The sequence below is a fragment of the Myxine glutinosa genome, chromosome 1, assembly GCF_964187855.1.
Source record: "Myxine glutinosa chromosome 1, kmMyxGlut1.1, whole genome shotgun sequence".
Classification (NCBI taxonomy): Eukaryota; Metazoa; Chordata; class Myxini; order Myxiniformes; family Myxinidae; genus Myxine; species Myxine glutinosa.
The window spans coordinates 85,741,308-85,758,916 of NC_136261.1; the positions used below are offsets into that span (position 1 = coordinate 85,741,308).

At 52.3% G+C, this 17,609-nt stretch overlaps 2 protein-coding genes across 3 annotated transcripts in view; one reads left to right on the forward strand and one right to left on the reverse strand.

The window, feature by feature from the left end:
- Window positions 1-2,060: 2,060 nt before the first annotated feature.
- On the reverse strand, window positions 2,061-5,085 carry LOC144890717 (zinc finger BED domain-containing protein 5-like). The gene is made up of 4 exons (XM_078772342.1): window positions 5,030-5,085; window positions 3,509-3,845; window positions 2,842-3,306; window positions 2,061-2,600 (listed from the first exon to the last, which is right to left on the reverse strand). Exons 1-4 carry the CDS (start codon window positions 5,083-5,085, stop codon window positions 2,061-2,063), a joined length of 1,398 nt encoding a protein of 465 aa, XP_078628468.1.
- A 6,291-nt stretch (window positions 5,086-11,376) lies between these two features.
- Window positions 11,377-17,609, forward strand: part of PLK4 (polo like kinase 4) — a 229,842-nt gene continuing 223,609 nt past the window's right edge. The window contains exon 1 of one of the 2 annotated variants that reach the window (XM_078774357.1): window positions 11,377-11,510. Coding sequence is in view for 1 of the 2 variants with exons in the window: in XM_068112343.2 (XP_067968444.2) it covers window positions 11,478-11,510 (33 nt within the window). In the remaining variant the exon portion in view is untranslated. The remainder of the gene's footprint in view (window positions 11,511-17,609) is intronic. The other variant, XM_068112343.2, reaches the window with a different exon arrangement.

The window sequence follows — 17,609 nt, forward strand, 5'->3', positions numbered from 1 at the left end:
TCGCCCCATCGTGCCCGCGGGCTGGCAGCGCCAGGTTTTGACACCATCCACGGCCTGTCCCACCCGGGCACGAAGGCCTCCCAGAGGTTGGCCGCCGACAAGTTTGTCTGGCATGGCCTCTGGAAGGCCATCCGTGGCTGGACCAGGACATGCCTCGCGTGCCAGCATGCGAAGGTGCACCGGCACACCCAGGCCCCATTGGCCCCGTTTACGGTGCCGGAACGTAGGTTCGACCACGTGCACGTGGACCTGGTGGGACCTCTGCCCCCCTCTCAGGGTTTCACCCATGTCCTGACAATGGTGGACCGCACCCCCCGGTGGCCGGAGGCCATGCCTTTGGCGGCGACGACGGCAGCGGATGTCGCGCAGGCGTTCATCGCCACCTGGGTCGCCCGGTTCGGCGCCCCCTCGGACATCTCGTCCGACCGCGGCCCCCAGTTCACCTCGGAGCTCTGGGGGGCGGTCGCGCGGGGGCTCGGGGTCCAGCTGCACCGAACCACGGCCTACCACCCCCAGGCCAACGGCCTGTGCGAGCGGTTCCACCGCTCATTGAAGGCCGTGCTCCGGGCCACCCTCCGCGACGGCGGCTGGGTCGACAGGCTCCCCTGGGTCCTACTGGGCCTCCGGACAGCGCCCAAGGACGACCTGCACGCATCCGCGGCGGATTTGGTCTTCGGACAACCGCTGTGGGTGCCGGGCGAGTTCCTCCCCGAACCCACGGCACCATGGTCCGCGGCGCAGGAGCATTCTGCGCTGCAGGAGACCGCCCGGAGGTTCGCCCTGGTGCCGACGGCGCACCACGGGCATCCGCATACGCACGTCGCCCCGGAGCTTCGCACCGTGGAGTACGTCTTCGTCCGGCACGACACCCACCGGACACCACTGCTGCCCCCGTACGACGGGCCTTTCCGCGTGCTGGAGACCGGGGTGAAACATTTCACCTTGGACATCGGCGGTATTCTCGACCGCGTCTTAGTGGATCGCCTCAAGCCGGCCCACCTCGATGTGGACCACCCACCGCCGGTGGCTCGGCCCCCGCGTCGGGGCCGCCCCCCTGCTGGCGGACCCCCGGCACCGCCCAGGCCTGCCGGCACGCCGCCCCCCGGTCCTGCACCCATCCCGGGTGCAGCCGGAGGCATCCCAACTGGCATCCCTGCACCCTAGACGCCGCAAGTCGCCAGAGGGCGCTTCGGCCGGGTCATCCATTTTCCCCGCAAACTGGCCATCCAGGTGCGCGGGAATTCTGGGGGGGCGCGTGTGGCGGACACGAAAGCTCACTGGCGTGATGGCATCATTCCGCGCACCAAGTGGGCGGCGGCCACGCCCGAGGGGTAGGCGTGGCCGCGGGATATACACTAGGCGCGCAGCCCGGAGCACTCCAGTGCTACAGTGGAGCTCTTGTAATAAAGACTCTTTGAACTTACCGCGTTGTCCGCTTCCTCCTTGCTATACAAGTAGCGCGCGTAGCACCGCGCTTCAATATGGCATATGCCGTTTCACCTCGGGTGGGATCGCGTGAGATCTCGCGATAGCATGCCACGCAGCGAATGGCCGACGACAGTGTTTCCCAACTTTTTTTGCTATGTGGTCCAACTGGCTTTTGACCTGACATGTCATGGCCCGGTGGGGATTATAGCAATTTTTTGAAACCAAAGAAATGTCAATAAGAAACACAACTTAATTAAATTTAGACTTTTAGAGTATTTAATGGAACAGTATTTCTCATTTGAGCAATTTCTTTGTGAAATGAATTAATGTGAGCAAAGTAAAGCAAATTTATTTGTGACAAAGGGTCTTGCGAGAAATTTTTAGAACAGAACATCAAGAAAATCAATTGAAAAGGCAAATGAACACTTCAGCCTTCAAGGCTTTTTCATAAAAAACAAATATTTATTTTAAATTAAGAAATGAAACTATTAACACATTGCAATAATAACCAGGAAAATAAAAAATATTTGAAAACTCATTTCCAGGGTGCTTTGCTTATGAGCTGTAACACAAAACATTGCAGTATCTGCCAATTGAAAAACAACCTCAAACCAGTTTAACCTAAAGCTACTTTAATGAGAGATGTTCTCCTGAATTTTCTGCACCAGTTTCCAAATCCTATGTTCTGTTGTAGAAAGCGCACATCTAAAATCTGCCTCACATTCAAGGTGGTTCCGAGCCTTTGTCTTCAGCTGCACCAACGTTGAAAAGCCTGTTTCACAAAGATAAGTTGTTGTAATGGGCAGGAGTTTCCAAAGGCATTCCTTTGCAATGTTGGGGTAGCTTCCCATCATTTTTGGCCAACACTCAGAGATAGAGGAAGCTTCAAAGACATCTCTGCATCCAGAATCATTTTGAAATTCAATCAGTTCATCTTGCAGGTCATCCTGGATGTCACTGACTTTAACAAGAAAAGGATTCCTCATGAGCACCAGTCCTTCTCTCCCAATTTCTGGAAAGTACTGCAGAAATTCTTCTTGGAGACAGCTGAGGTGTGTCACAACATCCTTTGCAATGCCAGGATCCAACAGCTCATTAATAGTGACTTCTGAAAGAGATTCGAACATGGTAAAGCTCCCTTCCTCAGCCTTTCGTTTCCAGTTTTCAAGCTTCTGTATAAATGCACTGAGTGTCAATGCACTGCATGATAGTTGTTCCCTTTCCTTGCAGCTTTAGATTCAGTCTGTTCAGCTGATCAAAAATATCCACAAAGTATGCGAGGCGAAAGACCCACAGCTTTTCATGGAAGGAAGCTTCAAGTTTGTGCTTTTCTTGCATCTGTAGGAAACTCTACATCTCTTCTCGGAGTTCAAACACTCGTGCCACAACATTTCCTTTTGATAGCCAACGCACCTTGGTGTAGTAAAGCGGGTTATTATGCTCTGAATCCATTTCTGTGCACAATTGCTTGAACAGTCGGGAATTCAAAGCACTGCTTTTCACGTAGTTCACAATTTTGATGACTTGTTCAAGAACATCCTGAAGATGAGATGGAATGGTTTTTGAAGCAAGAGCTTGCCGATGAATCAGACAATGAACAGAAATGATGCCTGGAGATAGATTTCGAACAAGCGCTTGGAAGCCACTTTTTGCTCCTAGCATAGCTGGGGCACCATCGGTGCACACTCCACCAAGATTGTGCCAGTTCAGTTCCTCATGGTCAAAGAACTCTGTTACTTTTTCCATCACATCCACAGCTCTGGTATTTATTTTGAGAGAACGGCAGAGTAAGAATTCTTCCTTTATGGAATCACCCTTCACATACCGAACGAAGGCAAGAAGCTGGGAGCAGGATGAAACATCTGTGGATTCATCCAACTGAATTGAGAACAATCCAAATGCAGCATCTTTGATTTCAGCAATCACCTGTTCTTTTATGTCGCTGGACAAGTCAGCAATCCTCCTTTGAACCATATTATTTGACAGAAATATTTTGTTGAAATTTCTTTTTTTCAGCTTCTTCTCCAAGCAGAATTCGAGCCATCTTCAGAGCACATGGCTTGATCAGAGTCTCTCCGACTGTGTGAGGTTTATTCTCTTGCGCAATGAGGAGGTTGACGGCATAAGAAGCCTCCGTAAGACGCTTGTTTTGCTGAAATAATGTTCCACTTTGATCCAAGCGCTGGTGCTTCACGTTCTCTTCCATTCGCTTGAAGAAGTCCACATCCTTTTGTTGATGATGTGGATGAATCTTCTCCAAATGGAGCTTCAACTTCGATGGCCGCAAAGATTGATTTCCGAGAACTTTCTGGCACAGGGCGCATTGTCCCTTTAATTCTCCACGATCATGTAAGGATGTGAATCCAAACTTTATGTATTGCTCATCATATCCTCGTTTTGTCATTTCAGAAGGGTTTCTGGAAAAAACAAAAAGGAAAAATATTAAAAGACAAGACTAAAACAATATGCAGGGAATAGTGGGTGGCTACCACTGGCCACCACCAACACACACAGAATTGAACTCTTGTTTTAGGCCTTGTGCGTGAAAAGATTATGTTATTTGGGCAAATATAGGCTATGAGCCAGACCCCCCAAATTGACCGGTCGGTACCATACAGATGGAGTAAGGCTCATTGTGATTTTTAGCAAGATATATGTCCCTAGATATGAAAAAAAAGTGATAGCAGTGTATAACTCTCGGCCATCTCTGTGTTATCACCCGAAATATTATTATACGCCTGCTTCGCTTCGCCAAAAAATGTGATATTTGCTAAAATTGGAATAAATATGTTTTTAAGGACCACAGAGTGCCGAGATCGAGATCGAGATCGTATTTGTTCGAGAGATCATGATAAACCTAGAGTGTGGAGCAAGTTTGCATGCATTGTGAAATATAATGTAGCTGATGTTACAAACCTACTTTAGGATACTAGCTAATACCAAAAATTACACTGAGATACCAAAAGTAGTAGACGAATAAACCTAAAATGTTCAAAAGCTATGTTTCGTTCCAAAATATCAAAATTAGGGGGTATGGTTGAACATATTTTGAACTTTGCCAAAATATGTGCCCCAAACAACCACCATATTACAAAGTAATGATATATTCCAATGCAGTGGTTCCTTGCGAAGATTTTGAGGGGTCAAATGCTACTCTGGGAGTTTTCATTTTTGAAATATTGACAAAAATGTACAATGTGAATTCTGAACTCGAAGCGATTTCGACCACTTTTTCACTAAACTTCACATATTTTTTGTCATTATATCAATATTTTGATAAATAACCCCCACAAATGTTCTATATTTCTATTACTATATTAGTTGGCATCCAGTATGCAAATTATTGGCACTCTGTGGTCCTTAAAAACATATTTATTCCAATTTTAGCAAAAATCACATTTTTTGGCGAAGCGAAGCGGGCGTATAATAATATTTCGGGTGATAACACAGAGATGGCCGAGAGTTGTACACTGCTATCACTTTTTTTCATATCTAGGGACATATATCTTGCTAAAAATCACAATGAGCCTTACTCCATCTGTATGGTACCGACCAACCCCCTTGGGTCATAGCCTAATATTGGACAGTCTCTGTGGCCCACCTGGAAAACGTGCTGTAGCCCTTCAGTGGGCCATGGCTCACTGATTGGGAACCCATGGCCTAGGACATTAAAGCAGTTATTACCTCCGCCATCAAAGGTGGATGGAGGTTATGTTTTCACCCCTGTCTCTGTCTGTCGGTTTGTGAACAAAATATCTCAAAAAGTTGTGGACGGATTCGGACAAAATTTGGCATAGATTTAGCGTATGTGACGAGGAAGAAATTATTAGATTTTGGTGAAGATCCGGATTCGGATCCGGCTACTGGAATTTTAAAAGTGATTCTTCACCATTGGGAGATAGGGCCATAAAACGATACATAGCAGGATATATCAAAAAGTTATGGATGGATTTGCACGAAACCTGGTGGACCAGTTGGGTGCCTGACGAGGACAAATAGATTCGATTTTGGTGAAGATCTAAATATGGATTCGGATATGAGAATTATTTAATTTGTTTGGTGAAACTTCACCATTGGGAGATAGGGCCAAAAACGATACATAGCAGGATATCTGAAAAAGATATGTATGGAATTGGACTAAACTTGGTGGACAGGTTGGGTGTGTGACAAGGAAGAATCGATTCAATTTTGGTGAAGATCCGGATCCGGATGCAGCTAGTAGAATGTTTTAAAAAGTGATTCTTCCCCATTGAGTGATATGGTCACCCAGGTAGAGGTATGCTCTCGACTGAGTGCTGTTCTGGTCTTACAATATTTTAAAGTTAAATCAATCCTGTCTGATTGTATGCTTATTTTGAAGAGTTGAAAGAACGAAAATAAGTCATTAATTGTAACATAATCTTATTTTGGGCGCAGACAAAGACAGCTTGAGTAGAAAACGGAGACATTGAAGGAGCTGGGGCTCCCACGTCGATCGGAAGAATGGACGCGACAAAAAGCTAGAATTCATCCGAGTTGCTTTAATGAAATCAAACACTCAGGCACTCTGAAAACCCGTTTATCGGTCAGCAATATATATCTATTATCCCAGGGGGTTTGCCCCAGGCCCGGCGCCAGGGGGCGTGGCCCAGCGTCCTGGCTGCGGCCTGGCAAGTTGAGGGCGAGCCTGCCCGGGCGTCCTGGACGAGCCCGGCATGGTGATCGCTCCGCGTCCTTGATAGGTGCAAGGCGATTGTGAAAACCCAGCGGCAGCCGCTACACACGTCCCCCCAGAATCGACTTGCACCGGCAGGGTCAATTTGAGGGGGGTCCTGATGACCCGGCCGAAGCGACCCCTGGCGGGTCGTGGGAGGGGGTCCGGTGAGGTGGTGGGCGGTCGAGTGGGGGGCACCGTGGACGGGGGGCGGCCTCGCCGCGGCGAAAGGGCCACCCGTGGTGGGTGGTCGACGTCCACGTGCGCCGGCTTGAGGCGGTCCACTGCAATCCGGTCCGACCTGCCGCCGATGTCGATGACGAACGACTTGTCGTCCCGTCGCAGCACCCGGAAGGGCCCGTCGTACGGCGGCTGGAGTGGCCACCGATGTGCGTCGTGACGCACAAAAACATACTCCGCTGTGCGGAGTGCTGGGGGGACGTAGGACTGGGGGTCACCGTGGTGGGATGTTGGCACGGGGGCAAACCGTCGGGCGGCCTCCTGGAGGTCCGAGCGCTGGTGAGCTGCGGACCAGGGACTGGTAGCGTCGGGCACGAATTCGCCCGGGACGCGTAGCACCTGGCCATAGACAAGCTCGGCGGTGGATGCCTGGAGGTCCTCCTTGGGGGCCGTGCGAAGGCCCAAAAGGACCCACGGCAGCCGGTCGGCCCAACCGCCGTCTTGAAGGCCGGCCATGAGCGCGGCCTTCATGGAGCGGTGGAATCGCTCGCACAACCCGTTTGCTTGGGGGTGGTAGGCCGTAGTACGGTGGAGCTTGACCCCCAGGTTGCGGGCGACCGCACCCCACAGCTCGGAGGTGAACTGTGGTCCGCGGTCTGACGAGATGTCCGCCGGTGCGCCGAAGCGGGCGACCCAGGTGGCGATGAAAGCCTGCGCCACGTCGGCGGTGGTGGTGGAGACGAGGGGAACGGCCTCCGGCCACCTGGTGGTCCTGTCCACCATGGTGAGCAGGTGTGTGAACCCCCGTGACGGGGGGAGGGGGCCCACCAGATCCACGTTGACGTGGTCGAAACGTCGTTCGGGCACGGTGAAAGGTGCCAGCGGGGCCTGGGTGTGTCGGTGGACCTTGGCCCGTTGGCAGGCCGTGCAGGTGCTGGTCCAATCGCGGACGTCCCGACGAAGGCCGTGTCAGACGAAACGCGCCGACACCAGCTTCTGGGAAGCTTTCCGGCCCGGGTGGGAAAGGCCGTGGAGGGAGGCGAAGATGCGGCGTTGCCAGGTGACGGGCACGATGGGGCGAGGCTGGCCTTGGGAGACGTCGCAGAGCAGGACAGTGTCCGCGCAGGGGATGTCGGCCAGGCGGAGGCCCGTGTCCGCCGCCCGGAGGGCTTGCACCGTGGTGTCGGTGGTTTGGTCCGCCGCCATAAGCGCAAAATCCACGCCCAGGTGTACCGCGTTCGCGCTGGCCCGGGAAAGACAGTCGGCCACGGCGTTGTTTTTGCCGGCGACGTGCCGGATGTCCGTGGTAAACTCCGACACGGCGAAGAGGTGGCGCTGTTGGCGGGCCGACCATGGCTCCGTGACCTTGGCCATGGCGTAAACCAACGGCTTGTGGTCGACGAACGCCGTGAAAGGTCGGCCCTCCAGGAGGTGGCGGAAATGGCGGATGGCCAGGTGTAGACCGAGGAGCTCCCGGTCAAACGTGCTGTATTTGAGCTCGTTCGGCCGGAGCTGCCGGCTGAAAAAAGCGAGTGGCTGCCAAACCCCGTTCACCCATTGCTCATGTACGGCGCCCACCGCGTAGTCGGGGGCATCCGTGGTGAGGGCGATGGGAGCGTTGAGCACCGGGTGAGCGAGCAGTGTTGCGTCGGCGAGGGCCCGCTTTGAGCGTTGGAAGGCCGCATCCATTGCTGCGGACCAGGCGATGTCGTGCTTGGCCGGCTTGCCCCGGAGGGCTTCGTAGAGGGGCCGCATGAGTTGAGCAGCGCGGGGCACGAAGCGGTGATAAAAATTCACCATTCCCAGGAATTCCTGCAGGGCCTTTATGGTGCGGGGACGCGGGAACGTGGTGATGGCCTCGACCTTGGTTGGCAGCGGCACGGCCCCGTTCTTGGTGATGTGGTGGCCCAAAAAATCAACGGCCGTCGTGCCGAAGTGGCATTTGGCCGGGTTGACGATGAGGCCGTGCTCGCTGAGGCGCCCGAACAGTGTTCGGAGGTGGAGGAGGTGCTCGGCCCGGGACGTGCTGGCGACGAGGATGTCGTCCAGGTAAACGAAAAGGAACGGCAGGTCACGCAGCACGCCGTCCATCAAGCGCTGGAACGCCTGAGCCGCGTTCTTGAGACCAAACGGCATCCGCAAGAATTCGAATAAGCCGAACGGCGTGATGACTGCCGTTTTAGGGACGTCGGCCGCCCTGACAGGTACCTGGTGATATCCCCGTATGAGATCAATTTTCGAAAAAATGACCCGTCCCGCCAGATGGGCGGAGAAGTCTTGGATATGCGGGATCGGGTACCTGTCGGGGGTGGTAGCGTCATTGAGACGGCGGTAGTCGCCACACGGGCGCCATCCACCCCCCGGCTTTGGCACGATGTGCAGTGGCGAGGCCCACGCGCTATCGGAGCGCCGCACGATGCCGAGGTGCTCCAACGCGTCGAATTCGGCCTTCGCTACGGCGAGCTTGGCTGGGTCGAGGCGGCGGGCCCTGGCGTAGACCGGCGGGCCCGTGGTTGGTATGTGGTGCTCGATCCCATGCCGTACTGCGACGGCCGAAAACGTCGGCCGCGTGAGGGCCGGGAACTCCGTGAGCAGGCGAGCAAACTCGTTCGCCGCCGGGACGGTGCATGCCAGCTCGGTCGGCGCGGAGCTGCTCAATGTGCATACCAGGGAGCTGAAGGTTTCAGCGTTGATTAAACGACGCCGTTGGACGTCCACCAGCAGTCCGTGTGCGCAGAGGAAGTCGGCGCCTAGCAGAGCCATGGGCACGTTGGCGGTTACAAACGTCCAAGCAAAGCGTTGGCCGCCGAAGCAGAGGGTGACGTTGCGCGGGCCGAAGGTGCGGATAGTCGATCCGTTGGCCGCAACCAAGGAGGGGCCGCAAACCGCGGATTGCCTGTCCTGGTCAAAGGCGGGTATGACGCTCAGTTGGGCGCCGGTGTCGCACAGGAAGCGCCGTCCGGACGCTTTATCCGTGATGAACAGTAAGTTGTCCGTGTGGCCGGCGCTCATGGCTGGTAATGAACGCCGGCCCGGCCGTTTCCTGGCCTGCCGAAGGTGCACGGGGGTCGGCATGTCCGGGCCTTCTGTCCGAACCTGGCATGATAGTAACACCACGCTTGGTCAGGTGGAGGCCTCGGTCGTCGTGCTGGAGGTGGTCGGCTCGGTAGAGCGGCCGCCAATTGCGTCGGCAGTTCGGCCGTCGACCGTGCCGGGTGCTCGGGCGCCATGGGTGTTGCGTCGGACGGCGGTGGGTCCCATGTCGCCGCTGCGATGCGCTGTCCTGCGGCGGAGATCTTGTCGGCTTCTCTGGCAAGGGCCCGGGGATCTGTGATCGTCGTGCTTGCCAGGGCGAGGCGTACCGGGTTAGGCAGCTGACGGAGGAACAGCTCCCGGAACAGGAATGCCGGAGAGTGCTCGCCGAGCAGTGAAAGCATGTAGTCCATTCGCTCGGAAGGGCGCGTGTCGCCGAGCTCAGGCAGTTCGAGCAGGCGCCGTGCGCGTTCCGCCGATGGGAGGGCGAAAGCATCGAGGAGCAGCTTCTTAATCGCGCCGTATTTGTCAGCGGCTGGCGGGCTTTCGAGGAGGCTCAGGGCGCGGGCCGCGGTAGCCGACCCGAGCGCAGCTACCACATGGTGGAAGCGGGTGTCGTCGGCCGTGACGCCTCGCAGGGCGAACAGGGACTCTGCCTGCGCGAACCAAACCGCCGCGTGAGCCTCCCAGAAGGTAGGCAGTTTAAGGGCGACTGCCGTGTCCATGTCGATAGGTCACCAATGAAGGAGCTGGGGCTCCCACGTCGATCGGAAGAATGGACGCGACAAAAAGCTAGAATTCATCCGAGTTGCTTTAATGAAATCAAACACTCAGGCACTCTGAAAACCCGTTTATCGGTCAGCAATATATATCTATTATCCCAGGGGGTTTGCCCCAGGCCCGGCGCCAGGGGGCGTGGCCCAGCGTCCTGGCTGCGGCCTGGCAAGTTGAGGGCGAGCCTGCCCGGGCATGCCCGGGCATGCCCGGGCGTCCCGACCGAGGCCTGGCAAGTTGAGCGCGGGCCTGCCCGGGCGTCCTGGACGAGCCCGGCATGGTGATCGCTCCGCGTCCTTGATAGGTGCAAGGCGATTGTGAAAACCCAGCGGCAGCCGCTACAACATTATGCTTCACGCACAACGGGCGCATGTTCAATGTGCCGGACACGATGGAAACAAAATGGCGTCAAATTGCAAGGTATATGGATGGATTTGGACGAAACTTGGTGGACCAGTTGGGTGCCTGACAAGGACAAATAGATTGGATTTTGGTGAAGATCTGAATATGGATTCGGATATGAGAATTATTTAATTTGTTTTGTGAATCTTCACCATTGCGAGATCGGGCCAAAAACGATACATAGCAGGATATCTGAAAAAGTTATGGATGGATTTGGACGAAACTTGGTGGACCAGTTGGGTGCCTGACAAGGACAAATAGATTCGATTTTGGTGAAGATCTGAATATGGATTCGGATATGAGAATTATTTAATTTGTTTTGTGAATCTTCACCATTGGGAGATAGGGCCAAAAACGATACATAGCAGGATATCTGAAAAAGTTATAAATACAAATATAAACAAAACAAATATATATACAAATATATATATATATATATATATACACAAATATATATAAAAACAAAATATATACAAATATAAACAAAACAAAACAAAACAAACAATATAAAAAACAAATATATAAGCTCCGGGTATAGAAGCCTATGCAAAAAAAATTGTTTCAAGGTGTTTCAAGGTAAATAAATACATCGTGAGCAATATAAATCTTTTCATTTCGGCAAAAACGAGTCGGTGTGGTTAAAAACTCCCGCCAGAGTGCGCGCCACACACGAGGGGGACCGCCCCCGGTCGTCATGGCGACGCATGGCGACGCATGGCGGGAATTCTCGCGCCAGGCCGGAACGTAAACGGACAAAACAATTATTTAAAGCTGGCGATATTAAGTGCAAGTTGTAGCGTCTTAATGTTTCTTTCTTCACTCAATGTGGTAATATGTGATCAAAGGGCGAAATGGAAAGGTGCTTCGATTTGACGAACTCTGACCCTGAATGCGCGCGATTTTAAAATGAAGCTTTGACGCTGCGTCGTAGCGGAGCTGTCGCGGCCATTTCAGCGCTTTGGACGTAATGGCTGCGAGTTCAATTGGCGATAAAATAGAGGTCAGTAGATGTTTGATGGCGCGGAGCGCTTTGTTGTGCTTCCAATGTTTATAGTGGCACGAAGATAAGCCTGAGGCCTACCCCGGATGAGGCCGCCTGTGTTTTGACTTGTGCTGTTTGTGTTTGCTTTTCATAACCATTGGCATTGGATTGTGTGTTCTTATTGAGTATCTTTAAATGGTGGCCCTGACGTTTTAGAGGTTGTTTAGTGGTGTTTGAATGGATATTCCTCTTGTATGGGATTGTTGTTGGGATAAAGCCTCGCAGTTTGTTTTGCTCTTCGGTGACGTGAAGCAATGGTGATGGACCGCCGTGCGCCTGATGGACCGGCCGTGCGGCTGATGGACCGGCCGTGCGGCTGATGGACCGGCCGTGTGGCTGATGGACCGGCCGTGTGGCTGATGGACCGGCCGTGTGGCTGATGGACCGGCCGTGTGCCTGATGGACCGGCTGTGTGCCTGATGGACCGGCTGTGTGCCTGATGGACCGGCTGTGTGCCTGATGGACCGGCCGTGCGCCTCATGGACCGGCCGTGCGCCTCATGGACCCGCCGTGCGCCTGATGGACCGGCTGTGTGCCTGATGGACCGGCTGTGTGCCTGATGGACCGGCTGTGTGCCTGATGGACCGGCTGTGTGCCTGATGGACCGGCTGTGTGCCTGATGGACCGGCTGTGTGCCTGATGGACCGGCCGTGCGCCTCATGGACCCGCCGTGCGCCTGATGGACCGGTTGTGTGCCTGATGGACCCGCCGTGCGCCTGATGGACCCGCCGTGTGCCTGATGGACCCGCCGTGCGCCTGATGGACCGGTTGTGTGCCTGATGTACCCGCCGTGCGCCTGATGGACCCGCCGTGCGCCTGATGGACCGGCCGTGCGCTTGATGGACCGGCTGTGTGCTTGATGGACCCGCCGTGCGCCTGATGGACCCGCCGTGCGCCTGATGGACCCGCCGTGCGCCTGACGGATCGGCCGTGCGCCTGACGGATCGGCTGTGTGCCTGACGGACCCGCCGTGTGCCTGATGGACCCGCCGTGTGCCTGATGGACCCGCCGTGTGCCTGATGGACCCGCCGTGTGCCTGATGGACCCGCCGTGTGCCTGATGGACCCGCCGTGTGCCTGATGGACCCGCCGTGTGCCTGATGGACCCGCCGTGTGCCTGATGGACCCGCCGTGTGCCTGATGGACCCGCCGTGCGCCTGATGGACCCGCCGTGCGCCTGATGGACCCGCCGTGCGCCTGATGGACCCGCCGTGCGCCTGATGGACCCGCCGTGCGCCTGATGGACCCGCCGTGCGCCTGATGGACCCGCCGTGCGCCTGATGGACCCGCCGTGCGCCCGATGGACCCGCCGTGCGCCTGATGGACCGTCCGTGCGCCTGATGGACCAGCTGTGTGCCTGATGGACCGTCCGTGCGCCTGATGGACCGGCTGTGTTCCTGATGGACCGGCCGTGCGCCTGATGGACCGGCCGTGCCCCTGATGGACCGGCCGTGCGCCTGATGGACCGGCCGTGCGCCTGATGGACCCGCCGTGCGCCTGATGGACCGGCCGTGCGCCTGATGGACCGGCCGTGCGTCTGATGGACCGGCCGTGCGCCTGATGGACCGGCCGTGCCCCTGATGGACCGGCCGTGCGCCTGATGGACCGGCCGTGCCCCTGATGGATCGGCCGTGCCCCTGATGGACCGGCCGTGCCCCTGATGGACCGGCCTTGCCCCTGATGGACCGGCCGTGCCCCTGATGGACCGGCCGTGCCCCTGATGGACCGGCCGTGCCCCTGATGGACCGGCCGTGCCCCTGATGGACCGGCCGTGCCCCTGATGGACCGGCCGTGCCCCTGATGGACCGGACGTGCCCCTGATGGACCGGCCGTGCGTCTGATGGACCGGCCGTGCGTCTGATGGACCGGCCATGCGCCTGATGGACCGGCCGTGCGCTTGATTGCCCCGCCATGAGCCTCTGTTACAAGCCTTTGTGCGAATTATTATTGAGATATTATTGTATTATTTGTTGGGTTGATGGGGGTTTTCAACGTTGCTTCATTATGGCTCTCGTCGTGGATGTCTAATATTAGTTTAATCCAATTTTAAATGATAATATTGATTTCTACTTGTAAGATGTTTCATTGTTAGGATATTGACTGTTACTTCCACATTCACTGAACGTTATCACTTGTCAGTCAAACCTCTTAGTCTGCACTGTTATTAAAGGATGCAGGTCTGTTATCCTAAAATATTGCTGTCATGTCAGTATGTTTATCAATCGACAATCTACCATGTTAATTCAAGAACTCACTCGGTGGAGAGCATACCGCCGCCAGGCTGAACAGTTTACGTTTTGTATCCCTCTAAATGCAGGATCTGGATTCGGACCTGAACCAAAATCTAATCGGCTTGTTCTTATAATCTACGCAACGCATTCACCAAATTGTTTCAAAATCTGTCCACAACTTTTTGAGACATCATGCTACATATCGTTTTTGGCTCCATCTCTCAATGATTGGCTCTCAATTTTGGCTCCTGGTGTTGACTTAGCGGTTTGGGTGCCGGCTTGGGATCCTAGGATCCTGGGTTTGAAGCCCGGTCGATCGCTGAATTAACACCAGGGGCGTTGACTCAGCCTGTCATCCTTCCGAGGTCGGCAAATTGAGTACCAGCTTGCTGGGATGAATGATCCCGGTGTGTACCCTGGTTTAGAATAGGTACACCGTATCCCTGCGCATCGTAAGAGGCGACTAAGGGTTGGCGTCGGGAAGGGCATCCGGCCATAAAAACATTGCCTCAAACAGGGAACCATGATTGTCATGGGGCCCACAAGGCTAACCCCCGCTTTCCCCTCTAGCGGGGAAAATGGCCTTAAAACGATCATTCATTCATTCATTCTCAATGGTGAAGAATCACTTATGAATATTTATTGTGTCCAGATTTGGATCTTCACCAATATCGAATCAATTTGTCCTTGTTACACACCCAACCTTTCCACCAAGTGTCATCCAAATCCATTCATAACGATTTGAGGAATCCTGTTCACAGACGGGTGAAACATAACCTTTGGTGGCGGAGATATTAAATAAACATACAATGCATTGGTTATTGCAGTAAGAGATATTTGTTCCTTCAATCGCCATTCCACACCAAGTACGCATCAGGCTCATTGTACTGGCACTTGCTGCCGTAGAGGCTGTAGAACACGAGTCTGAACAGCTTCACATTAATTAACCAGAGCATCAGATTGTCTGAAGAACGCTCTCCCAAAAAGTCCAAGGAAGCAACTTTATGTCCTGAGTTCAAATGGAATCTCAGAATTTGGAAATGAATTTTTAACCATGAAGTTGAAACGAAAGACGACGATCGATGGCATAGTGACAGGAACCGTAGATCGAGTGAAAAGGATTTTTATATTTGTGACGATGTCAGTGGAATGGCTCCTGGAAGAAGAGATGCAGTCACGGTTTTGGATGAGAGGGAAAATAAGGCTGAAAAAGCATCATTTAGTATTGAGCATCAAAGAAAGTTACGCAGCTTTAAACTAGAACGGCACTCGGTAGAACACATACCTCCGCCAGGCTGAACAGTTTGTTTTGTATCTCACAGATAGGCCGGATCTGGATTCGGACCTGAACCAAAAATTAATCTGCTTGTTCTTGTCACCTAACCAACTCGTCCACCTAGTCTTGTCCAAATACGCCAATATCTTATTTGATTTATCGTGCTATGTATCGGTTTTAGCCTCTCACTCAATGGTGAAGAATCACTTAAAAAATTAAATAATTATCGCATCCAAATCCATATTCAGATCTTCACCAAAATCGAATCGTCCTTGTCACACATCCAACCTCTCCACCAAGTTTCGTCCAAATCTGTCCACAACTTTTTGATATATCCTGCTATATGTCGATTGTGGCTCTATATCTCCCAGTGGTGAAGAATCGCTGAAAAATTAAATAATTCTCATATCCGAATCCATATTCAGATCTTCACTAAAATCGAATCTATTAGTCAGATACCCAATCGGTCCACCAAATTTCGTCCAAATCCGTGCACAACTTTTTGAGATATCCTGCCATGTATCGTTTTTGCCCCGATCTCCCAATGGTGAAGAATCACTTTAAAAATTCTAGTGGCCGGATCCGTATCCGGATCTTTACCAAAATCTAATCATTTCGTCCTTGTCATATACGCTACATCTCTGCCAAATTTTGTCCGAATCCGTCCACAACGTTTTGAGATATCTTTTTCACACACAAACAGACAAACAGACAGACAGGGCTGAAAACATAACCTCCATCCACCTTTGGTGGCGGAGGTAAAAAGAACAAGTCGGGAGACGACGATGGTTCACGAGCGAGCAGTATTCAATGACAAAGGTCAAAACCGACATTGAAAATATATAAATAGGAATGTATTATCTGTTATTATCTGTTACTAGGGCATGCCCGTACTATATATATATCTAAAATTATATCCCCCCCCTCTATTTACATGAAATGGTTTGGTCCAAAGCGAACGGCTTGCGAGTACGGTGACAATCCCCCCCCTCTATTTACATGAAATGGTTTGGTCCAAAGCGAACGGCTTGCGAGTACGGTGACAATCCCCCCCCTCTATTTACATGGAATGGTTTGGTCCAAAGCGAACGGCTTGCGAGTACGGTGACAATCCCCCCCCTCTATTTACATGCAATGGTTTGGTCCAAAGCGAACGGCTTGCGGAGTTTGGTAAAGAAATCGCCATAGCTCGGTAACTACTTGTCCGATTAATTTAAAACCTTGAAAAGGCACATCCTCGGGTCCCCAGCAATATACCTGGCAAGTTTCAAGTATATCGGACCAGTAGTTGTCGAGAAACAGCGGTCGCATACACACACACACACACACACACACACAGAGATTACTGGAATTATAGATAGATGAGACTAGTTAGCTGCACAATATCGAAAATTCGGTTCGATTCCGACAACTTTGAAAATTTGACCTTTGTGACCTTGACATGTCAAAACGAAGGTTACTGACCTTAAAATGAGATAGAAAATAATGTATAATCAGTTATGAGGTTAGTTAGCTCCACAATACCGAAAATTCGGTTCGATTCCGACAACTTTGAAAATTTGACCTTTGTGACCTTCAAAGGTCGAAGATTCTGAAATTTGTTGGAAAACTTGTATTTCATGATGTATGTGATAAGATAATATAAGATCATGTATGACATTTCACCCTATCAGGAAGCGAACAATGTAATAAAACCATCAAAAATCGACTTTTCTAAATTTCATGACCTTATGACCTTGACTTTGGGGCGAAAATGAAAAATCGAGCTCCGTGGGGCTAGACACATGACATTGGTCTAACCAAATACCGAAACCCCTGCCAGATTCCACCAAACCCCTCAGAGAAGATGTAGCTGGAACTCGATTACCCCTAAAAAGACATTTTTTTCGTGCGTGGCCCCACCCACAATGGGCGCAATACGCCCACTCTCGGCAGGACACAACTTGATCATGATATCAACCTCCCACCCAAGTTTCATCAAGATCGGATGATATCATCGGGTAGTTATGCTGCGGACAGACAGACACACAAACACACACCCATGACGAATATAGTGGTCACTCTGTTTGATAACTCGTGAACCAAAAATCCATACGTGAATATTGGAATTAGCAAATTTGCTTCGGAATTACCAAACTCCTTCAAATGTTTGCCTGTGGGAATTTCATTACGACCCGAGGTGTGCTATTCATCAATTCACTCCAGAAATATCCACTTACTCAAAAGATTTCCCATCATCCTGTTTGGTGTCTGCCGGTAAAGCAAGATGCAATCGTCAAATCTGTGGGTTTAAGCAGACCTATACCCTTAAACAAGTTTAAAGTGGATGGAATGGCAAAAAGTCCATGGCAGACTTATCAAATGTGAGCAGACAGTCACGGTGGAATAACTTTATGACTACTGTTACGTGCTCCTCCCCGACCCCCTAGTCACGGTGTACCTCCGAGCCCCGAGAGGAGTCACGGCAGAAAAATGTGTTATTCTGTATGTCAAAGATCAATGGTGAAGCCACACCAATTGTTACAAACAAATATTGTATTAAGATCACACA

What these genes read in the sequence shown, in the direction of transcription:
- LOC144890717 (XM_078772342.1), bottom strand. Translation starts at nt 5,085, where the DNA reads ATGGGTTCCCAATCAGTGAGCCATGGCCCACTGAAGGGCTACAGCACG. An exon ending in GGCTACAGCACGTTTTCCAG is followed by an intron (nt 3,846 to 5,029) that starts GTGGGCCACAGA and finishes TGTTTTTTCCAG; the next exon opens with AAACCCTTCTGAAATGACAA. An exon ending in AAGAGAATAAACCTCACACA is followed by an intron (nt 3,307 to 3,508) that starts GTCGGAGAGACT and finishes TTCTCAATTCAG; the next exon opens with TTGGATGAATCCACAGATGT.